Source organism: Gambusia affinis, linkage group LG18, assembly GCF_019740435.1.
Source record: "Gambusia affinis linkage group LG18, SWU_Gaff_1.0, whole genome shotgun sequence".
Lineage (NCBI taxonomy): Eukaryota > Metazoa > Chordata > Actinopteri > Cyprinodontiformes > Poeciliidae > Gambusia > Gambusia affinis.
Genome location: NC_057885.1, coordinates 22060563 through 22084259, shown reverse-complemented (window position 1 = coordinate 22084259; position 23697 = coordinate 22060563). Strand labels below are relative to the sequence as shown.

General features: G+C 37.3%; 3 protein-coding genes and 1 long non-coding RNA gene across 19 annotated transcripts in view; 3 read left to right on the top strand and 1 right to left on the bottom strand.

Moving 5' to 3' along the window:
* LOC122821059 overlaps positions 1–13125 on the top strand; it is an 83563-nt gene extending 70438 nt beyond the window's left edge. For 5 of the 12 annotated variants that reach the window (XM_044098906.1, XM_044098905.1, XM_044098904.1 and 2 more), the window contains 9 exons: positions 7432–7487; positions 7600–7962; positions 8515–9174; positions 10697–10847; positions 11537–11621; positions 11725–12063; positions 12151–12240; positions 12446–12550; positions 12637–13125. In XM_044098906.1, the coding sequence (XP_043954841.1) occupies positions 11576–11621; positions 11725–12063; positions 12151–12240; positions 12446–12550; positions 12637–12722 (666 nt within the window). In that variant the 5' untranslated portion in view covers positions 7432–7487; positions 7600–7962; positions 8515–9174; positions 10697–10847; positions 11537–11575 and the 3' untranslated portion in view covers positions 12723–13125. Of the gene's footprint in view, positions 1–5972; positions 6113–7284; positions 7358–7431; positions 7488–7599; positions 7963–8514; positions 9175–10508; positions 10598–10696; positions 10848–11536; positions 11622–11724; positions 12064–12150; positions 12241–12445; positions 12551–12636 lie in introns of those variants that run through there. The other 7 variants (XM_044098913.1, XM_044098912.1, XM_044098911.1 and 4 more) reach the window with 5 other exon arrangements.
* LOC122821101 lies at positions 182–1477 on the top strand. Its single transcript, XR_006368911.1, has 3 exons — positions 182–404; positions 556–794; positions 906–1477. It is a non-coding gene; the product is annotated as an uncharacterized LOC122821101 (long non-coding RNA).
* Positions 1822–4360, bottom strand: LOC122821071. 3 transcript variants are annotated; one of them, XR_006368890.1, is made up of 3 exons: positions 4348–4360; positions 2428–2958; positions 1822–2352 (listed from the first exon to the last, which is right to left on the bottom strand). XR_006368890.1 is itself a non-coding variant. In XM_044098940.1 (3 exons), exons 1-3 carry the CDS (start codon positions 2991–2993, stop codon positions 2204–2206), a joined length of 603 nt encoding a protein of 200 aa, XP_043954875.1. In that variant the 5' UTR covers positions 2994–2996; the 3' UTR covers positions 1822–2203. The 3 variants fall into 3 exon arrangements, 2 of the variants coding, with proteins under 2 accessions (XP_043954875.1, XP_043954876.1); XM_044098940.1 differs by lacking the exon at positions 4348–4360 and having other exon boundaries at positions 2428–2790; positions 2903–2996; XM_044098941.1 differs by lacking the exon at positions 4348–4360 and having other exon boundaries at positions 1822–2349; positions 2428–2790; positions 2903–2996.
* Positions 13126–13417: 292 nt separating the features above from the next.
* Positions 13418–23697, top strand: LOC122820958 (gastrula zinc finger protein XlCGF57.1-like). Of its 3 annotated transcripts, XM_044098712.1 has the most exons (3): positions 13418–13793; positions 16389–16481; positions 21805–23697. In XM_044098712.1, the coding sequence occupies exons 1-3, from the start codon at positions 13730–13732 to the stop codon at positions 23475–23477; spliced, it is 1830 nt and encodes a 609-aa protein (XP_043954647.1). In that variant the 5' UTR covers positions 13418–13729; the 3' UTR covers positions 23478–23697. The 3 variants fall into 3 exon arrangements, 2 of the variants coding, with proteins under 2 accessions (XP_043954647.1, XP_043954646.1); XR_006368885.1 differs by lacking the exons at positions 16389–16481; positions 21805–23697 and adding an exon at positions 15170–15222; XM_044098711.1 differs by lacking the exons at positions 13418–13793; positions 16389–16481 and adding an exon at positions 18877–19346 and having other exon boundaries at positions 21805–23696.

Sequence of the window (23697 nt, the reverse complement as noted above, 5' to 3'; positions counted from 1 at the left end):
TTTCATAATAAGCAGCCTCCATATATTTTCACCAGCTGATCTGAAACCTTGTGAACTAGGATTGCGGAAGCGGAGCAACAGATGCCCGCCTTCTACAGAAAACCAACCAATCACCTTGCAGCTGTTACAACAATCTGTTGGTTCTGCTCCGTTGATAGGCGGATATAAACTAAAACTCATCGACACGTGCATCCAAAGCTCAACCAGCGAATGATAAAAACTTTATATTTTTTTTTAGTTCAAGGTTTTAATTCATCACTATGAATTAAAACCTTCAGACACTGAAACTAAACCGAAAACTGCAGAAAGGAGAAGTTGGATCATCTTCATCAGAAGTCTTCATCACCTCAGTTCGCTGATCAGTTTTGAGAAGAAAAGAAAACAAGCAACAGATATAAGATCAGGTTGTTCTACCTAATATTCAGATTTCTATGTTGTATTTAAAATAAAAGTGTTTGCGGGTTTTATCAGGTTTTAGAAACCTGATAAAGTTTTATCAGGTTTTATCAGAGCTGAATGACTGTTTGCTGAAGAAACTTGTCTGTTTTTCTGCAGAGGATCTGCTGAGTTATCCCAGTTTCTCAACAAAAAGCTTCACACAGAGAAAAACCAGAGGACAATAAATAAATAGATTAAATAAGACATACCCAGAAGCTCTGAGACATGAACTCCATCCATCTGCTGCAGTCCATGTGTGAGACTGAAACTTTCAAATCAACCGCCAGAACGATGACGCGTTTAAGGACGCCTCTGAAACTGAATCCATGAGAAACACACAGACTGAACTTCTTACTGTAAGTTTTAATAAAATAGTTATTCAGACACATTTGATATTAATACCTGACCGCTTTATTTTTGCTCTGTTATTTCTATTGCAATCTGTCCCATTTGTCTTTATATATTAGACATCCCAGGGTACCTGAACACATCCTGGGTTCTTCTAAGTGTAAACGTGGCTCTAACGAATGAGATTCAATATTGGTGAATTATTGATATCATCAGTTCCTCCATCTTCTTCTTCTGAGGATTTCTCCTCCAGTGGAAGCAGCTTCAGGTTGAACATCTGGATCCAGGATGAGGAACTAAAGAGTTAATCCAGTGTTGGATGTCAGCCTGTGATTAAATGTGACTGAATCCTCAGAGACGTTCAGTAAAGATGTTCAGAATAAACAACTAAAGAATCAGAGAATCTGAATCCAGAGAAACTCTGACATTTGCTCCAAACTGATGGCATAAAGACATTTTTCCATCCAGACTCATTTCCACTCAATGATTTCTGCTCTGATATCAGTTTTCCTTGTTTCCAGGCAGATTGTGTCTCTTCACATGTTTCAGGTTCAGGTGCAGAGTTTCAGTCACTAAAACTGACTTTGTTCCTTTGAGCAAATGAAACTTTAGATCGACTAAACTGAACTGGAAAAGATCTGATTCTGTTTATTGGTTCTGACATGTTCTACCATTTAAATCTGATTAAACAATAAACGTGTTAATGTGCAGATTATTGTTGTCCAAAGTGTGGCTCAGGCTCAATTTATGGCTCTAGAAATTATTTTGTTTGGCCCATGGTCTTTATTCAAGGATGGTTTAAATCTGGTCAAGTAACTCAGGTATTAGATCATTTAAAAAATAAAAATCTCTGAAAACTAGAATAACATAAAACTCTGAGAAAAGATGAAACTGTGAACTGGATGAATTGATTTTAGCGTTTTGATCAACTCTGCTGACAAAATGAGGATCTAAAAGTATAAGTGGAAATCTTTATAAGTAATGATTCTCATTTTCATGATAATATTTAAAAAGTGTCAGAAAAACTCTGAAATAAACAATGATAGAATACATATTTATTTATGTTGTCGTATTTACAAAGTGTTGCCTTTTATTTACAGCTAATAATCTACACATTTCTGAACAACATTTACACTTCATAAGACATAAAGAGAATAAAAACAAAAAAGAAAACAAGCAGCAGATTTCAATGGAAAGTTTTAACGGCTACATTCAAACTTAAATTTTCTTTAAAATCAAACTTGACAGATCTGTTTACACAGAAATATTATTTCCACATTATTGCTTTAATAATAAGCTGCTAATAAATAAAGTTTAATGCATATATTTTTAATTACTAGTCCTTCATATCAGTGTTTTCAGAGTTCAGGCGTCATTTCTCAGAGAAACTAAACATCTGTTAGGTTGAAAACAGATTTCATCTAGCTTGGTTTTTCAAAATATAACACTGACATAAAAAATAACTAACAATGAGCACAAACAATCCCAGTGAAACATAAAGACCGATCCTTCCTCGACTGTCTGGTTGTAGATTCTCAGTAGGAGGTTGAAGTTGATCAGCAGCTGCTGGAGAGAAAAGGAGAAACTTCAGATTAGACTGACCTGGAATCAGATTGATGTCAGCAGATGAACAGATCTCACCAGTAACGTTGAGTCGACATTCTGCAGAGTTGAATCCGTCTTCAGTTTCCACGTCACACAGATACAGACCAGAGTCTTCAGTCCTCAGTCTGGACACATGGAGTCTGATTCGTCCTTCTCTGAGGACGTCTTTGTCACTCTGGACTCGTCCTGAAAACTGTTCATCCTGAGATTCTGGAATCTCAACACCTTCATGGACCTGATAGAGAACTAGCGGTTTGTGAGGAGCCAACAAGCTGCAGTAAATGAACAGTTTCCTCCAGGATCCCTGAGTCTTGGTGGTGAAGGTCCACTCCAGAGTGATGCTGTGGTTCTCCTCTGCCTGATAGCTGCTCTGTGTCACATTCACTACAAATGTTGCTGCTGAGGAGACAGAGAGGGAAAGAGAGGAGCAGACACACTGAGAACTGGAACATGGGAGTCTTTCAGCTCCATCTAGAGAGCTTTCTGTCACAAAGACAAGATGGAGACTGACCACAGAGACATGAGCTGAGGATGAGGAGCAGCAGGATGCTGGAGATCATCTTCATCCTGAGAGAGGAAGAGGAGGAGAGGCAGCAGAACATCAACACAAGGAACAACTACTTTTGACTTTTAGATTCATCAGGTAGAATCTTCTCAACTTTCTAATCTGTTATGGTAAAACTGGATTTCACCCAGAAACCCATTAAGCCCAGTGTCAGGGGCAGTAGGTCCGTCCACCATGTTTTTGTGTTAATAAATGTTAAAAGTTACAAAACTTCTGACATCCACAAGCTGACATCATAATTTGGAAATATATTGAGACTAACAGGCAGGTTCAGGGACAACCCAACTGGTTTGCACCTCGTCCACCTCAATGGGTCGACTATAAGCCTAAATTAATCATCTTTACTGTCTCAGTTACTGGTGAATAAAATCCTATTTAACATGATAGTTGTCTGAAGGCTGCAGGGAAGTCTGGTGGCCCACCAAGATTATAATACAGTGAAAAAAGGTGGTAAAACATGTAAAAATAAAAACTGCATTACTGCCACCTTGTGGCCATAAAGAAATACAGCAGCAGGTTCAACTTCCTGTTTTAGTTTCAGAGCAGAAACTTCTTCATTTTTATGGAGATTAATTTAATCTGTCAGGATTCAGGAGATTAATTATCATTAATCGTCAACCTGAAAAACTGCTGCAGTTTGTGATTTTATTCTTTCTCCATTAATGACTGTTGATGAATATAGATCTGTTAATGTAGATCTGCTTCATCAAGTTTATCTCTTTTTTTTCCCCGATGAAATATTTCAAGATTTATATTTATTTTCATGTTTGTGCTCATTTCTTGTTATTTCATAATAAACAGCCTCCATATATTTTCACCAGCTGATCTGAAACCTTGTGAACTAAGATTGCGGAAGCGGAGCAACAGATGCCCGCCTTCTACAGAAAACCAACCAATCACCTTGCAGCTGTTACAACAATCTGTTGGTTCTGCTCCGTTGACAGGCGGATATAAATTAAAACTAATCGACACGTGCATCCAAAGCTCAACCAGCGAATGATAAAAATTGTATTTTTTTAGTTCAAGATTTTAATTCATCACTATGAATTCAAACCTTCAGACACTGAAACTAAACCGAAAACTGCAGAAAGGAGAAGTTGGATCATCTTCATCAGAAGTCTTCATCACCTCAGTTCGCTGATCAGTTTTGAGAAGAAAAGAAAACAAGCAACAGATATAAGATCGGGTTGTTCTACCTAATATTCAGATATATATGTTGTCTTTAAAATAAAAGTGTTTGCGGGTTTTATCAGGTTTATCAGAGCTGAATGACTTTTTGCTGAAGAAACTCGTCTGTTTTTCTGCAAAGGATCTCCTGAGTTATTCCTGTTTCTCAACAAAAAGCTTCACACAGAAGAAAACAATAAATAAATAGATTAAATAAGACATACCCAGAAGCTCTGAGACATGAACTCCATCCATCTGCTGCAGTCCATGTGTGTGAAAGAAACTGTTTCAAATCAATCGCCAGAAGATGACGCGTTTAAGGAAATCCGAAACTGATTCCCTGAGAAACACACAGACTGAACTTCTTACTGTAGGTTTTAATAAAATAGTTATTCAGACACATTTGATATTAATATTGGACCGCTTTATTTTTGTTCTGTTATTTTTATTGTAATCTGTCCCATTTGTCTCTAAGATTTAGACATCCCAGGGTACCTGAACACATCCTGGGTTCCTCTTAAGTGTAAAAAAACTTCACAGTTTTTCTTGTTTCCAGGCAGATTGTGCCTCTTCACATGTTTCAGGTTCAGCTGCAGAGTTTTAGTCACTAAAACTGACTTTGTTCCTTTGAGCAAATTAAACTTTAGATCAAATTAAATCAAATTTTATTTGAATAGCACATTTCAGCAGCAAGGCATTTCAAAGTGTTTCACATCATATCAAACAGAAACACAATGCAACAATGTGTGTGTGTGTGTGTGTGTGTGTGGGTGGGTGTGTGTGTGTGTGTGCGTGTGCGTGTGTGTGTGTCCGCGCGCGCGTGCGTGAGTGCGTGCGTGTGTATCAGACAAATTACCTGTTTTCAAATCAGACGGTTTCTCCTAAACTTCACTGTAAACAAGACATTACGGCTTAATGATGAACGTTGACAGAAAATCAGTTTTATGTTGAATAGTTCGTCATTCTTCTGCCTCAGTTTGAAACATAAATACAAAATGTTTATTAAAAGGTGCTGGTTTTTCCCTCTTGTCTCACAGCAGTGTAATTTCTTTTAGTAATGATTATGTTAGTTTGCCTGACGGTTCAGATTGAGACAAAATAATCTCCATGGAGAAGCAGAAGAGTTTCATTTATGTGTTGGTTCACTCGACTACATTCTGCTCTTGTTCAGGCTTGTCCTCTCATAACATTTCTCATGTTTACTGAGGCCTGAGTCGCAAAAAGTGAAAATAGTTCACCTGATATTTCTCTGAACGTAGCAGACTCTGAACTTCTAGTGAATTTTCTGGGATCAATCAGGTCTTAAATATTTTCAGAGGTGGATCTATTTAATGATGACTTTGAACTTATTCAAAGATCATTTTTTTAACACTTCTGTTCCATATATTAAGTGATTTCATTTGGTGCTTTGCATTTCTGACAGTTTTTTATATTAAACCTGTAAAATGTGGCATTAATTTTCTCAAGTGAAATCCAACAATTGGAAGGAAATTTACAGGATTGTTTTGTTTTTTCTGTTATTTCCTGATGATTAAACTCATACATATTGTTAGAAAGTACTTTATCATTTTCATGAGCTGTAAGTAATATTTCAATATTTTTAATAAATCCATATTTACAACCATGTTGTCTGAGGCCTGTAAGATAAAATGATTTCAATTTTAATCCAATCAGGTTGGAGATTTGAAACAGTTTCTGTTTGTGCTTCATGTTCCTTTAAGCATCTTGGAAAAGATCTATTTTACATGATGTCATGTGAGTCAAATAATTTTAGACATTTTAATGATTTCCCCAACATTCAGAGGAAAACAAAACGAAGACTGTTTTGTCAGGTTGTCAAACGGCTCCTCCCTTCACTCCGGGTTTGTTTGTATCCTGTTTGCTTTCAGTTTAAAACCTCCTATCTTTATCAGGCACTGGTTGAAGAGAAGCTTTTATTTCTTTCTGAAACCATAATTTCCGAATTCCAAATAATCAATGAAGGAAAAGGTGAGCAGTTCAAATATAATCATTTTCTTGGTTTAATGTTTTTGTTACGTTACGTACTGATGATCACGGCGCCATGATGGCGGGTTAAAATGCAGTTTTGTGTTCAGACTAAAATGCTAAAATAAATACTTTATTTAATGCTCATTATGCATTTGAATCGTGTTCGGACAGATGTGTGTTTGCAGCTCAGACAGAAAGTTAATGATTCTGTAACAGATGGTTTCTACAGAAAAGCAGGAAATGCAAATATTATCTTGATGAACAAAAGATTTTTTTATATTTAACATCAGAAATGATGATATTTGTGCTGCTTATTTTGGTGATCTGAACCAAAGGACTTCTAGTTGATCCAACATGAACATTATTAATTCGCTGGGTAAGAAAGTTTAGAAACCAAAGAATCGAAAAATATCAAACTTTGTCGGACAGCTGGTGCCCCCTAGTGACAGAAATATGTTTCTGCATGTTGCAGAGAAAAATCAAGCTTTAGGTTTTAACTTTTATTCCAGTCGTAGAGACTTTAGTTTGTGATGATAAATGAGACTTGTGGCATAAAACGTGTTTCATAATTATTAGGCAAGTGAGTATTTTGACCATAACATTATTTTAGGCATATTTTCTAACTCCAAGCTGAATCTTAACAGCAGGTGATGTGTGGCTGTGGCCTGAAGAGGACAATCATTGTGAACATAAAGATATTCCTCAAATCAGGACTCTATTTAATATTCAGTGTTGAACATTCATGTTTGAGGTTAAATATGACTTGAGATAAAATGAAAGTCTGTAGTTTCTGATTAATAACATAATGCTCAGAACTAAAACTTGTCCAGTTATTGTGCACACAGTGTATTTCTGTCTCTGAAGTCTGATAATCAGAATAATTTAGAGGATCAGATGCTGTATTAACTAAACGACATCAGAATGAGGACGATCTGTTTCTAACTGCATCTCAGTGACGTTTCACCCAAAGTGTCACTCAGATTCTTCCTTTACATTAATGTTTGTAACAGCTTTTATTTAGAAGGATAAATATTTTCATTCTTAAATATAACATGTTTTAGTATCTCTGTGTAATGAAACATCGACACTGAAAAGAATAACTGTAATATATAAACTTCTGGTTTAGTTTTGTATTTGTCTAACTTGAATCTTTTTATTTTTTTAAACTGCAGCACTTTTTGTAAAATACAACACAACTAAGAATCAAAAGGAGGAAAATGAATGAAGGATTAAGGCAGGAAGAAGGTAATTAGGATGTTTATTTTACTCATAAAATCAGTTTAAGTTTAAAGTATTGAGTGATGTTGTTCCTCTCTCAGGATGAAGATGATCTCCAGCATCCTGCTGCTCCTCATCCTCAGCTCATGTCTCTGTGGTCAGTCTCCATCTTGTCTTTGTGACAGAAAGCTCTCTAGATGGAGCTGAAAGACTCCCATGTTCCAGTTCTCAGTGTGTCTGCTCCTCTCTTTCCCTCTCTGTCTCCTCAGCAGCAACATTTGTAGTGAATGTGACACAGAGCAGCTATCAGGCAGAGGAGAACCACAGCATCACTCTGGAGTGGACCTTCACCAACAAGACTAACTCCTCTCCTTCCTCCCTCTTCGTCTTCTGTAAATTAAGACAGAATCAGACGGATTTTGTCATTTATCATGTATTTATGGGTGTGGAAGCTTCTTTATACCTGGACAAAAGATTTACAGGACGAGTCCAGAGTGACAAAGACGTCCTCAGAGAAGGACGAATCAGACTCCATGTGTCCAGACTGAGGACTGAAGACTCTGGTCTGTATCAATGTCAGGTCAACACAGAATATGGATGGAGCTCTGCCAGCCTTCAACTGAACGTTAAAGGTAAGTTTAACTCAAAGTGTTTTTAAAAGATTTATCACAGTAACACTCAATGAGCTGCAGACGTCCAACAACTCTTAGAGCATAAATATCCTCTAACTAGTGAACAAATCACCAGGAATTTAGGAAGTTAAACTCCAGTGATGATGATGTTTGTTTTAAACTTTAATTTGTCAAACCAGAAACCAGGACAAGAGTTTGGCTCATTTAGAAATAATGCAACTGGATTACAGAAACATTGTTTCTAAAAACACAACTTCAAAACAAAATTTAAGTCAACATGATGTTTTATGTCCTTTTCTGTCAAGCTATTTTGCTCTTATTAAGGGGAGATTTTTGGAACATGAGCAAATTTTACCGCTTAATTATTTGAACTTTGAATTCAGGTCAACAAAAACCAGTTTCTGGAAATATTTTCTGTCATTTGTTATTTCTTTCTTTAGACAAAAAAGTGGAAAAAATCTAAAAATTGGATTTGGAAAAAGGCATATTTTATTGAAATGTACTATCAAATTAGTACAAACTACAACTGAACCTTTTCCTGATTTCTTTCAGAAGCTCCGGCTGTCGGACCCACAGTGAGAACCGAACCAGAGAGGAAAGAAACCTCCCACCTTGGACAGATATTTATTCCTTTGGTTCTACCTGTTCTGATCTTTGGAATTATTTTATTTATCAGAAAGAGGAAAAGAAAAAATCTGATGAGGATACAAAACATCAGATCCACAAACCTTGAGGACTTTAATCCTGTTTGACATCAGTTTTAATCTGAACCAACAAAACTTTAAGACTCTTCAGGGTTTGGCTGAAACAGACGGATGTTATTCCTCCACTTTTCTACATCTTCATAAATTAAAACTGATAATCAAAATACAAGCCCAAGAGAATATAATACATACCTATTTATTTTTATAGTCGATTCTTATGTTTTAATATTATTTTGTTGAAAGGTTCAAGTCTTTGTTTAGTTCAACTTGAGCAGAAAAACCAGTTTGTAACCTGAGAGTTAAACCTTCATGTTGCTACCAGAAACAGCTCCTCCCTGTTTCCAGTCACGAGTGATGAAACAAATCTGATGCAACAAATGCAGATAATAAACTCACCTACGGGACTTTCCTCATTCTCAACGAAGCTTCAGTCTCTGCCTGATCGTCTCTCCTGCTGAAAACATTAATAATCACAGTGAGGAAAATCGGCTCACTGCTCCACTACAAAGTAAGTATCTGAAACTAATATGTCAGTTTTACAGTTTGTGTCTTTATATTTCTAATTTTAAATTGTCATACACTCTTATTGTTTACAAACAGTGGCTGATGCAATATCACCCACACAGATAAGAGATTAAATACATTTTTTAACTTTAAAATAGATTTAAAGTTAATAAAGTTGCTGCTATTTCTGTTCAGTAGAAAACAAACCTGGTTATTTTCAGATGCTTCTTTTTTATATTTTTATGAACTGAATTTTTAACAAACAAGATTGTTTGACACAAATACTGAAAAAAGTTTCTACATCTTAACAGAAATGACTTCTAAAAAGAAAATTAGGATGGAAATGTGTAAATAAAAGCTGAGCTTACAAAGATTATAAGCTTTTAGTTTTCTATGAAAATGTTCTTTGTTTAGACAAGCATTCAGTTTATAAAGTTTAACGTCTCTGCAATCTGTTCTACATTTACAGAAATTCATAATCATGCTGTAAAATCATTAACATCTCCAACATGTTAATGTGTCTGCTATAACACATTAAACAAAAACATTCTACAAAGTTTTTATTGAACTAAAGTTTCATTCCCCTCCCCCTTGTTATTCTTTCCAATAACCTGATTAGCAGGTTTTGTTGTCTGTGTAAAAAGCTGAGATTAGGTCATTTTTATGTTGTGTTACATGCTCACACTTTGCTTCCGCCTCCTGATTGTTTATTTTTGTTTTATTGTTGGCACCTTTGACGGTTCACCGGTGGGGGGCGGGGCTTAGCCAGCCCAGGTGTTTTTAGTTGGGCTGGTGGCTCACCTGAGAGAGATGAGTGATGGTGGCGTGTACGAAGCTGCGGTAGCAGCGGAGTTCGAAAAAGGAGAAATTGATTAAAAATACGGTGCGGGAAGGCTCTGGATGAAAAGAGTACCTTCAATTCGGGACGGATCCACCCAGAGGGGAGCGTCAGAAGTTTTGGCCGGGAGGAAGTTTGTTTTCGTTTGTTTTGATTTGTTTTTGGAAAAACCGGCTGGACGCTATTTTAGCACCGGGGAAGTTACACGTCTGCCAAGTCCAACCACCATCAAAATCACCAGAGGTGCGGGTTTTTTTAAGGAAAAGAAAACTATATATATATATATATATATATATATATATATATATATATATATATATATATATATAGCCTATATATGAAAACATAAAAACTATTAAACGAAATGCATGAGGGAAAGCGAGGCCTCGCCCTTCTCCATGGATGCCATCTGGATTGAGGAACATAACCTACTGATCGGACGTCTAAGGTAAGCCCCACCACACTGTGTGTTCCGTCAGGTGCCCAATTTGTTTCTTTTCTCGGTTTCCTTTTATTTAAAAATCATTATGCACTTAATGTTGCGCCCCCTCTCTCCCATAATCTGTACAAGACATAAGAACGAGCCAGGGTGAGGGTAGCGGGTCGTAACAGTTGACTGAAGGGTCTTTAAAACAAAAGTTAAACTGAGTCACGTTTAAAGTTCAGAAATGTTCTGCTATCATTTCAGTTCACACCTGAAAGCGATGAATCCAGAGAAAGAGCTGCAGTCACACCTGTTCTTCTACTTTGGTTCACGTTACTACGAGCTCTTGGATCCCGGCTACAGCTGACAAACGGAAACAAACCAAAAGGTCTGACGTCTCCTGGAAAAACTGCAGGTGGGGAATTCAAAACATCTGACAACAACATTTCACTGTCACCTTCCAACTCAGAGTAGAAAGTTTTTTATTTGAGTCACTATAAGATCAAATGTTCTGGGTTTGTTGCTGCTTTACTGAGCTGCTGATAGAAACTTCTCTGGTTTTTATTTGTTGCTGCATTTCAACAGATCCAATGATGAAATAATTTTCTGTTTTCATCAGTTTATTGGAAATAAATAAATCTTAAACTAAAGATTCTCCTTTCAAAACACAGCGAGGAGTGAGAATAGGAACCAGTAATGTTGTACCGACTGCAATAATTAAAATATTCAGAAACTTAAGACGATTTTTGACTTTTAAAAATCAATTCTGTGTTTAGACTTGTTTTCACTTCTTTGGTTTACAGAAATTAGGTAAAAGACTCTCCTGTTTCTTTTTATTATTATTCCACTTATTTGCTAAACTGAACTTTATGTGGGAAAGGTTGTGAAATTTTACATTATTTATTAATCTACTGACATTACTTAATTTCTGGTTAATTTCATGACTTTAACATAATAAAATGTTAATTATTTATTAATTAATTTTAACTTTTGGACATTAGCTCTCATTTCTGAAAGGTTGACAACTTCCTACCAGTTGTTCATCAACTATAAATGAAACTTTTCTGTTACTAAAACACTGAAATGTTCCTCTTTGTTTTGCAGAAACGCCTTTTTGGTTTTTGTTCTTCTGATATTGAGAAAATGAGTTTGCTCTTCTTCCTTCTTCACCTGACCTCCACTGTACAGGGTGAGTTTCCACAAACATGCAAACTCTGGGTTTGTTGTTGCTGCTGTAGGTGTCACATCTTCCTTGTGGTGACACGGTTAACATGGTTGACGTTTCTCTGCAGGAATATTTACAGGTGAAACGCCTCCAGCTGTTCACGAAACAGAAGAAGACGACAACTTCACCCTCGGCTGGGACAACCTGACCCAAACCAACACGACCCTCACCAGAATGATTTGTTTTCTCCTACTGAGTCCTCCTAAAGTCCTCTATCAAAAGATAAATGGAGCTGAGGTCCCAGCGTCTCAGGATGGACAGTTTTCAGGACGAGTTCAGAGTGACGGGAGAGAAGGGCGACTCAGACTCCACCTGTCCAGACTGAGGACTGAAGACTCTGGAAGTTACCGCTGTGACCTGGTTGCTTATAACCAGGTGTTGAAGAAATGGGAGCCGCAGACTTCAGGTAATTCAGCAGGTTTCACTCTCTGCTTGCAGCTCGTTAAACCTGATCTCTGTTGTTCATCATGGATAAAACTGTTTTCTCCCACAGTGACGTTTGTCCTGAACGTGACCAAAACCTCTCATGGAGACAAGTCTGCGTCTCTGAACACACCAAAGCTTCCTCTCAGCCCTGCTCCAGGTGGGTCGGCTGTTTCCATGGCAACCACGATTATCCCCGTATTGTTCTTGCAAAAACGGTTTTTACAAGAACAATAACTTCAAGGAACTTTGTTATTAATCAGGTTAAAATTTGAACATCTGCATCACAGTCAATGTTCATCTTGTTAGCAATATTTCATATGCAACATATGTTGTATAAAATAACACTTTGTGTCTTCTTTCAGGAAAACAAAAGCTTCAAATAGACGGGGTTATAATTGGCACTGTACTAGTTCTCTTGCTACTTGTTGCAATTCTGGCTTTGAGACTTTTTAGAAGACAACGTACAGGTGGGTGTTATTTACTATCTTTACTGGACCTGTTCTGTGTTTTGTTGTTGGTTCATATTGACTTCAGTGTGTTTCCAATCCTACAGGTCTAATCAGAAATATGGATGAATTAGAGGACATAGAAATTATCGGGAATGATTTTAAAGAGATGAACCTGATGGTCAACCACTGAGCTGATCATCTTCCATCCACATCTGCTCCAGATATTCATCATTTCATCTCCTTGATTTTTGGCTTGAGATTCTTCTAACATATTACCATCAGTTTATAGAATAGAAACTGTCTAAGTGTATTTATTAACCCCCAAATGGTACATCCTGACAATTTCCTTCTTCTCTGATCAACTTTGTTGCTGTTTCAGACATTACGTGGAATTTTGCAAAACTGAAATTAATCTATAAAACCCTGTGATGGGTTCCAATGTCAATTGAAACGTCAATGTGTGTTTATATTTATGCCACTGAATTATTTAACCAAATATAATTACTTATGTTACTGCTAATATTTGATGTACGTTATGTTTTATGGTTTGCTTTAAAAATTAAAATGAAGAAAAAAAAATCATCTTTCTGAATGAAAAGTCAGTTATTATTTCAGTTATTTTCACTCTGACGGCACTTTCTATTGCAAGAACAGTAAGAAGACATGCTCAGTGTTTCAGTATGATTTGTTCTCTTACAGTCACTCACTACCTACTTAAACTTTAGTTAACACAAAGTTTCTTACTGGGAACCAACAGTTCTGGCTAATCATCAGGGTGTAGACAAAGAGCATCAAAACCCCTCCATGAGTTCCAGTAGGGTGAAAATATAATTATACAAACTACTAAACAAAAGCTAATTTCTAAAACTCCACTAACAACGAACCTCTCAGTAACAGTCTAATTTATTTTATTACAACATTCAATAGTACTGAATATTGAAGGGGAAAAAATCAAAGCGGAACCAAAGGTCAGAGCCACTGTGACACACACGGAAGATAAAGACAAAGGACAGATTGTATCGTTAGCTTTTCTGCTGTAGGACCGTAGTTTGAAGAACGATTTGGTGTTTTATGTAAATACTTGAGTGATTTCAGTGGGGGGAAATCCGTTCAGCCTCTTTTACCAACGGGCAGGTAACTCCTGCTGAAGAAACATTCACAGAGTTTAAAGATTGTAACGTCAAGTCCGACGAAGAGATGAATGATCAACACAAACTGCTGGACTCCGCCAGGACACCAGCGATCATTTTACGCCGAATAGGTACGAAAAACCTTCACTTTTTACTGATAATATGAAGTACCAAAGCGGACAAAGCCTGTACGAAACCTGAGTGAAGTTGGCCCCCCCATCGTCTCCTAATCAAACAAAATTGGTGTCAAACGTTTGTCCTGCTTTGGCTTTGAAGATATTAATAAAAGGTCAACCAGTCCCTCCTCCCTTATAAAATCAAACAAAATGGGTGTCAATAAACTCAGGTACGTTTGTGCAGCAAAAGTTTTTGTTTGTGTCGCTATCATTTTAAGGGGGGGCTGGTTGACCTTTTGACCTTTAACCTTTCACTAATATCTTCAAAGCCAAAGCAGCACAAACAAAAATCTTTGCTACACAAACCTAGTCGAGTTAATTGACACCCATTTCGTCTGATTTGAAGAAGGTGGGTGGGGAAGGGCTGGTTGACCTTTGATGACCTCTGAAAACATTTATTTATAGCTTTAAAATGATAGCAGCACAAACAAAAAATTTGCTGGACAAAAGCAGCACAAACATTTGACGCTAATTTTGGCTGATTTGAAGAAGGTGGGGGGGCAACTTCACTCACTAAACGGAAACATCACAGAAAATGATGTAACATCGGAAGCAAACTGAGGAACCAGGCCCTGACTTAGTCACATGGTATGTCTCGCTCACCCAGCTTCAAACATCACATCCTGTTCCAGGAAAAGCCTCGACAAACCGTCATAAAAATCTTCCGGAATTACTCAACACTCACTCTGAAGCCTCGGCACAGAAAACACATCGCTAGTTTTAGGCAAATGTTTGAATGTTTTCAGTAAAAATCTCTTCAGTTTGAAGAAACATTCACAAACATTCACATTCAGTGTCAAGAAATCTGGTATGTAAATGTGAGATCTGTCCAGGTTCATGCAGAACAACGGATCATAAAGTGCCTAGGAGATTGCTGCAGCCCTGTATGTTGATTAAAAATGATTGTTTATTGTGTACTCTTTGTATGAGAATGTGTTCTCTGTATTCTATTAATGTTGTAACAAGAAAATAGGATCGAAACATCTAATGTACTAAAATTTTATATGATTTTAATGATTGATGTAACTTGTATGATTAAAGTTAGTATAGAACAAGGAGAAGTGTAAGGTTGGGGTGTGGAGGCTGACACATGCCGCTGTAGCAACTCGGAAAGCCCCAAAAAGGCACAAACACATAGTTTCGCAATAGGGTAATTGGGTCTCAAGTTGGAGTCTATTGCTCTCGGAAAGTCCCAAGTTTCACAAGCACATTACCTCACAAGTGAGTCATCGTGCCTCAATTTGCAGATGGGCGAGTTGCGCAACTATGAAGTTGAGCACAAACTGTTCTTTGTCTTTCTCTCTCTCTCCCTCCCTCGGTGTACTCCCCAGGGAGGGAGAAAAGTATAAAAACATGAGACCGAGGTGATACGATGTTCTTCGTCCCTGGCGCTGAGACTCGACACAAGAGCGGCAAGAAGACCAGCAGAGGACTACACCCTGGAACCAAGAAAAGCGCCTCACAAGGAGGACAACGGAGCTCCTCGCGCTGGACCAAAGGGCGAGATCCACCGACCCACTGCCTTGGTTCCTCATTGGATTTCCACACTCTGCTCTCGACCCAACGATCTCAAATTACATCGCAACGGACTTGGGGAACTGAACAAAAGTCACAGGATCGACCAAGAGCTGTTCGGCTGGACGAAGCAGACAGTTCATTTTGTTTCGGATCCAAGGAGAGTTTATGTTTCAAGGGAAAGACTCTGACCAAGGACTACAAGGACTTCTGTTGCCAAGATCCAATACCACTGATGGGTAGGAGTTTGCCGCACCCCAAAGCCTTATCTTATAGATAGATGACAGTGTAGGGAGGTTGTTAGGTAAAGGTTGAATTGATCTAAATTTTATTGATTTTCTTTGTATGGTAGTCTCAAGTAAATTCTGTATGCCTGTCATTTTCCCTGCTAAAGCTTGCTTAATAAATACATATATCTTAAAAATTCTGATTAGGTTGTGGACATTGAAATTAATTGAGTCATTTGAGTTAAAGTTCTTCTATTTATAGTAAAATCAGTATACATGATTCTAGTAATGTGGTGGCTTCAGACTTTCCTTTGGTGAGAGTAAAATAATGACCCTGTGATTTGAATCCTAGTCACTAAATATTATCTAGCCGTTACCAAGTGCACGTTACGACAGGAAGAGAACTACCGTTAACAGAAGTGGTTATTGGAACTATGCAGCTGTGAGGGCTACTCGGTTGATTGTTCCTTAACTGAAAAGGGTCATAACTTCTGGATAGGAGGTAGTTAGTGCTAGACGAATCTCTTCCGCCACCAGTTTAAACAGATTATCTCCTATAGATCTTGTTCAGGGTAAGACCCGGGTCTTAGAGATTTTCCGGACCTGTTAGACAGAGAACTGGTTCAGTAGTCAGCCCGAGGAGTTGTGAGGAGAGGGCGGGGCTGGCTATTGCACAGTAACAAACATCAGAAAGAGCATCGCTACTTTTAGGTAAGTATTTAAGTGTTTAAAGTAAAACTGACTTCAGTTCAACCTCAGAGAGAGTTTATCAACGAGCTGTTAACTTCTGCTGAAAAAACATTCACAGAGTTGAAAGAAACCAAGATGGAGGAAGAGATGGAGGATCAGCGCAGACTGCTGGATTTCACCCGGATACCAAGGATAATCTTACACCGAATAGGTACGAAACACCTTCACGTTTTACTGATGATATGAGGTGTTAAGTGTTGCATACGTTTCTCCTTTTAAATCATACATTTCATAATTTTATTCTTAAATTACCCTCCATAATTAAAAATCTTTAGACTGAAAAAATGAAAATAAAGACAACCCCGTATAAATACATAATAAAAAAAACATTTCCAGCAAAACACATCCATACGTACAAAATTAATATAAAAGAAAAAATTACATTTATATGAACAATATACGGTGTCACTAAAATCTGTTTTCCTTAATAAATTCACCTCCTCAATGCTGAGGCATTATAGTCCCAGATACACCAGAATAAACTCAGGTATACAGCCATTCTACAAATTACTCAGTTGCTTTTTATAAACTATTTCATAGAAATGTATAGTTTACTTTATTTTTTTATACACAGGAGAAGTTGTGTCAAAAAAACGGAACGGGCTAAATTTCAAAATTTTGGAAAAAATGATTTTTTTTTAATGAAAATCTGTGGGGGGAAAAAAACAGTCCACAAGCATCCTCATTCTAAACACTTTCACTTTCATCACTTGGTCCATATTCACATTATTTATTGACTGTATCGAAGAATATCAAATATATTTTGAATTTCACTGAAGATATGACTTAATACAATATATGACATACAATAAAGTACAATAACTTGAATCTTATTGTTTAGACTAAGTCATCAAATCAAACTACGTTGCCTGTAGGGATTTTTAATGACCAGCAGGTGTCAGTATTCAGTGACACAGTATCGACATAGTATCAATACAGTTTTGCTATGGGTCTAAACCAGTGTTTTTCAACCTTTTTTGAGCCAAGGTACATTATTTTCATTGAAAAAATCACGAGGCACACCATCAACCAAAAATGGAAACAAATGATAGTCGATAGCCGCTTATATTAAAAATATAATCATTCTTATAAACGTGTCTTGAATAGGAATCAAATAAACACAACAAAGTATTTTGTCATCATATTTTATATTTAATATTTCAAATTGCACTTAACATGTCCACTTCAAAAGTACACCTGAACAGTGGCACAACAATGTGGTCTTAAATTTAAAGAGGTTGTAGAAAACTTAAAGTTTTTTTACACATTAATTTGCAGATACCTTTTCCCCATAGTTTTGGGCTTCCACACCACCAGGTCGCTGACAGGTTCAGGATGTTTCTCCTTACAAGAAATACACAGAAATATGTCAAACTAAAGAACAAATAAAGGGGTGGCTGAGCAATTTGAAAGGACATAATGGGACAGATTTGGCACAGTTTAGATTTTTACCCAACTTGCAAATAAAACTAATTGGCAGCAATTGAGCCTGTATTTTTTTCACTGCCTACAAAAAAGACATTTTCCAAACAAATTATGAGAAAAATAATATTTGCCACAAGTAATATTGAGATTACAACTTTTATATGGCACTTACAAAATACAAATGGGAAAGGAGCTTAAATGGCTGCGCAACACAATCAAAGGAGGAATAAATTGTGTACATAACTATAGTACTGTTATTTTAAGATTATATATTTGACAGTAAATGTAATTTAGTATATGTGGATCTGAAGCATCGAGCTCTGACAACTAGCTGTCCCTGGACATTATCGGACACAGGCTGCAGAAGTAAAGCATAGTTTCAACATCAAGCGTCATCTAGTATCTCATAACTAAGTTCCAGCTTATTTTCACAAACTGTACTGGCAAATACATTTCAGAATGTCAAAATATATTTGAAAAGTTTAAACTATGTCTGTCTCCAATATTCCACGTAATTTATCAAACTAAATTAGGCTTCGTGACGATGTTTGTGTAGTTCATATCTTGTAGCTAGCGGTTAGCTCGCTAAACTACGTCTTTTCTTACCTTGACAGTTGTGGATATATTCTTTGTGGAAGAACTTGTTTCCTTTCACACATTTGTTAATTACGCTGCGATTTCCTCCGCATCAGCGAAAGAAAGTGCTGGGAAATTAAGTAATGATGATGAAAAGGACCGGAGGAGGAGAGACGTTTTTCAGGGTAGTTGAATTACCGTCACCAAAACAGGAAGTGCCGCAGCCCTTTCAGATGCAGCTGCCGGTTGTCGTGAAAAAGGTCTATTCTCTTGTTTTAACGTGCAATGCTATGTACCTACAATCATCTAGTGATAAGGAAATTACATTATTACACCGCTAGTGACTTCTACAGCACAGACACTCAAAAATGGTATATTATTTGCAGATAATTAATTTGTTTTCAAAAATTTTTTTAGACCAATTAGGTGAAATTGGATAATTTCCACGGCACACCTGACGATCACTCACGGCACACCAGTGTGCCGCGGCACAGTGGTTGAAAAACACTGGTCTAAACGATACTTGAAGCCTCACTTACCCATCACTAATGGATAATCGCAAAAAGGCGCTCAGATAAATTACAAACACACGTAATAAAATCCTAAAACAAGAAAATGTAACGCGGGAGAAACAGCGTTTTAATGCCTTATCTATCCGGAAGCAAACAGTGGAACCATATCCGGAATCAGTCACGTGTTACGTCCAGTTCGCGCAGCTTCAAACGTCACATCCTGCTCCAGGAACAAAAGCTTCATAAGAATCCTCCTGTTTTACTCGACACGCGGCCCGAACCCTCTGCACAGAAAGCACGTCGCTAGTTTTAGATAAGTATCTGAGTATTTGCTGTAGAAATGTCTTCAGTTCAGCCTCAGAGAGAGTTTATCAACGTGCTGTTAACTCCTGCTGAAAAAACATTCACAGAGTTGAAAGAAACCAAGATGGAGGAAGAGATGGAGGATCAGCGCAGACTGCTGGATTTCACCCGGATACCGAGGATAATCTTACAGCGGATAGGTACGAAACACCTTCACGTTCTACTGATGATATGAGGTGTGAAACGGACAAAAGCTGAAGGAAATACACGAGACAGACGGAAGGAAACAATGTGTGAGACCGAATTAGGAAGAATATTTTACAAAATAAGATAAATTGATGAATACGACTGAAATATAGGACTGGTTGGCCATCAAGGTTCTGGAGATTTTCCAAATGATAAAGCGCGTCTTAGTTTTTTCTTTTCTTTGGCAAGCCGTTCATCGTATCATTTATTGGGCTTTACCACACTTTGCTTCTGTGTATCTGAAATTAGTAAAAGATGTGACTGCGTGAAGCCACTCAGTCTTGAGAGATTTTTTTGCTCTGGATCTTTGCTTTTCTTGTCCTCACTGTCAGAATCGGAATAGATTCTAGTTTCCCTGGATCAACAAAACATTTTATTAAAGGGAACCCATTGTGGATCATTTCCATTTTGCACATTTCTGTTGTGCTTCACTTGGAGTTTCTATTAACTCTTAAAGCAATTAATAAAAACCACTCAGCCATTTTTTGGCAATAAGTTGATATTTTTTGGTGCCTGGAAAATGGTAAACTATAAAATTGGTCTTGATTTCCTCAGTTTTGAGAAATCGGTGATCAACCGATTCTTTAATGTGAAGCAAAGGTAGAATCTTAACTGCCTTTGCAAAGGTTTAGAAATGAGCCACTGTCCCCTGTTGCTCTGCTGTGAGAGAAGTTTGATGGACAAACAAACCCATCAGGTCATGTCTGCACTAAACAAGTCATCCAAAAATTAAAGCCACAATCATGATCGACAGGTCAGGCTGTTTCAATACCAGTGATCGACCATCGGTCAAATATTTTACTTTGAGGCCCAAACAGTGGCAGTGCCGTTAAGTCCTATCATATCTGTAGTTTTTATTAAACTTCCAGGAAACAAATTAGCTGTTTTGAAGGTCTAGACATCTACATTTCATCAACTTTGCAGTCTGAAGCGTGAAATTATTAAGGATTTTGGAAAAATCTGTATAAATAGGTCAATGGCAAACTTCTTTACCACAGGTGATTTAGGCTGCTGAATAACTGAAAGGCATCAATTTTAGGCCATCCGCAATAGTTTCTTTGATATTGCTGGTAGGAAATAGGACTTTTCTTTTAAAATCATATTTTAGAGAATTTATGACTTGCTCCAAAATGTTTTGGGTTTTTTATGCATTTTATTGAAACTTCCTTACTAAATGTCAGTTAGGCTGCTGCATCAGATAAAAAAAAAAGACATTTATTTTTTGCTAGCTTCGCTACGTAGCCACATTTAATTTACAGAAAGGTGTGGTCCGTTCGTGTGTTGATAAGCCTGGGGCGTCACACACTTTGATTCTGCAGGTTTGGAGCCAGTATAATATTGAAGCTCACAAACTAATCTTTATTTTGATACCCATTTTGTGGGGTTTATTTTTCATAATTCGCTATTTGACAATCTGATCAGAGATTTTTATACTTTCATGATTTAAAAAATAACCCTTGACAAACCGGGTATGTCTCTGATTTAGGGTTGAATATTATATTAGTGCTGACCCAGTCGGTCATTTGTTCGTGACGCCCGATCCGATTTTATTGGACAGTGTCTCGGTGCGGTATCAAAGGGAGTGTTCAAATTAGCATAAATAATGCTTTTTAATCAGGCTTTTGAGAAAAATTATAAAAACAATTTTAAGTGTTTTATTTGCTTCAACATACATAAAATGGGTATCATTGGAAAGGAAAATTAGTCAACTGTGCAGTTGTGCTACCAAGTTGGTAGCACTGTTGCCTTGCAGCAAGAAGGTCCTGGGTTTGATTCCCGGCTCAGTACGGAGCTTGCAGGTTCCTACCCTGAGTTGGAGTTGAGGAGTGCACAGCTATTACGACGTACAGAGCGATGCTGAGGTTCAAAGGCCAGTTGAAACTTTTTGAAACTTAATTTTTTATCATTCCAGTTATAAAGAACTGCTGTTAATGTAAAGGAGGAATAATATGGAAACAACAAGTTGGTAGAGCTATGTGTAAAACTGTAAAGTCGCTGCAAAAGGCCTGAGTCCAGCTGCTGTGTGGAATATTTGTCTGAGAGCCACCAGGTTGAGATATTGCCATTTTGTTTGCTCACCCAGATGTCCACTATATGTTTTGAATGAGAACTTGTTCATTCTGGTCAGAAGAACCAGATTTGAATTAATATTCAAATATACAGGAAAGACACACACAAAAAAACACAAGCACATTTTGTCCTTATGGTCTGAGAATAAATCTGACCAGAAATTATTTTAGAATTACCAAAATAATTTCTATGCATTCATATGGAGAATGCCCATATGAATGCCAAATTTTTGTGTATGATTTTCATATCAATCAAAAACTGTTCAGATTCATCAAGGGATTAAAGTGAAGGGTTCATTGTTTAACTTAAAATTAAAACTTTTTGTTTTGTGTTTTGGTCCAGATATCCGACATTGTTGTGTGTGTAAAGACGACAGGATTTTCAATGACCTCAGCGACCAGGATGGGAACTCCACTTTAAAACAAGAGGGACCAGAACCTCTGCAGACAGAACAGGAGCAAGAAGAACCAGAACATCAACAGTCCGAGAAAGAGAAGCAACTCTGCATCAGTCAGGATGAAGAGCAGCTTGTGCTGAAACAGGAGACTGATGACATTTTGGTGAATCCTCTTAATGTGCAAAGAATCCACAATGAAACAGAACCACAGAGGAACCAACTCATCTCTCATGACACTGCTGAGGATGAGAACCAGGATCAGGAAGGAAACAATTCTGAAGACCCAGGAAAAAAGAGAGCCAAAGAACAGAAACAAAAGGAGAAATATGAGAAAACCAAACGACAGAAAGGAAAAACTGAAAGTTCAAAACAAAAAACACACAAGAAAGCTCACCCACAACAAAAACTATATACTTGTAAAATCTGTGATGAAGCCTTTTCTCAAAGCAATTTGTTGACCACACACATGAGAACTCACACTGACAAGAACCCTTTCACATGTTCAACTTGTGGAAAAAGTTTCACACGCAGATATACCTTACTTGATCACATGATGATTCACACAGGTGAGATGCCTTTCTCATGTGGGACCTGTGGAAAAAGTTTCCAAAGGAAAAGTAATTTAACTAGACACATGCAAATTCATACAGGTGAGAAGCCTTCCTCATGTGGGACCTGTGGAAAAAGTTTCCAAAGGAAAAGGTATTTAACTAGACACATGAGGACTCATACAGATGAGAAACCTTTCTTGTGTGGGACCTGTGGAAAACGTTTCAATCAAAAAATTCATTTAATTAATCACATGAGGACTCATACAGATGAGAAACCTTTCTTGTGTGGGACCTGTGGAAAACGTTTCTATCAACAAATACATTTAACTAATCACAAAAGGATTCATACACAAGAGAATCCATTCTCATGTAGGAGTTGTGGGAAAGGTTTTTGTCAAAAAAGCAGTTTAATTAGTCACATGTGGATTCATACTGGTGAAAAACCATTCTTATGTGGGACTTGTGGAAAACGTTTTAGTCAAAAAAGCAGCTTAAATAATCACATGAGGACTCATACAGAAGAGAAGCCTTTCTCATGTGGGACTTGTGGAAAATGTTTCTGTTATAAAAACAATTTAACTAGTCACATAAGGACTCATACCGGTGAGAAACCCTTCTCATGTGGGACCTGTGGAAAAAGTTTCCATCATAAAAGCATTTTAGCCAGTCACATGTGGGCTCATACAGATAAGAAGACTTTCTTATGTGGGAGTTGTGGAAAAGATTTCCATCACCAAAGCAGTTTAACTTGTCACATGAGGATTCACACAGATGAGAATACTTTCTCATGTAGAACTTGTGGAAAAAGTTTCCATCATTACAGAAGTTTAACTAGACACATGAGGACTCATACAGGTGAGAAACCTTTCTCATGCAGGACTTGTGGAAAAGCTTTCTTTCAAAAAAGCAATTTGACTAGTCATGTGAGTATTCATACAGGTGAAAAGCCTTTCTGGTGTGGGATATGTGGAAAAGGTTTCTCTCGAAAAGACTATTTATCTGTTCACATGACAACTCATACACGTAGTGTTTCTTATGTGCGACCTGTGGAAAAGACTTCCTTCTAAATTGCCAGTTAACTTTTAACATGGGAAAAAAATTCTTGTTTCCTGTATGCCAAAACTCATAATTACTTCTAAAATGTTCATCTTTTGTTATATTTTTCATCCATGGAAGTTGCCATTTTCTTTGCTTGATGGGTTGATGATACGCCTGCACAGTGGCGCAGTTGGTAGAGCTGTTGCCTTGCAGCAAGAAGGTCCTGGGTTCGATTCCCAGCCCGGGGTC

Excerpts from the sequence above, each read along its gene's own strand:
- LOC122821071 (XM_044098940.1), bottom strand. The coding sequence starts at position 2,993 with ATGTTCTGCTGCCTCTCCTCCTCTTCCTCTCTCAGGATGAAGATGATC. Across the intron at positions 2,791-2,902 it reads CCTCAGCTCATGTCTCTGTG|CAGCAACATTTGTAGTGAAT; the intron begins GTCAGTCTCCAT and ends CTGTCTCCTCAG. Across the intron at positions 2,353-2,427 it reads ATGTCGACTCAACGTTACTG|CAGCTGCTGATCAACTTCAA; the intron begins GTGAGATCTGTT and ends TTTTCTCTCCAG.
- LOC122820958 (XM_044098711.1), top strand. The coding sequence starts at position 19,184 with ATGTCTTCAGTTCAGCCTCAGAGAGAGTTTATCAACGTGCTGTTAACT. Across the intron at positions 19,347-21,804 it reads GATAATCTTACAGCGGATAG|ATATCCGACATTGTTGTGTG; the intron begins GTACGAAACACC and ends GTTTTGGTCCAG.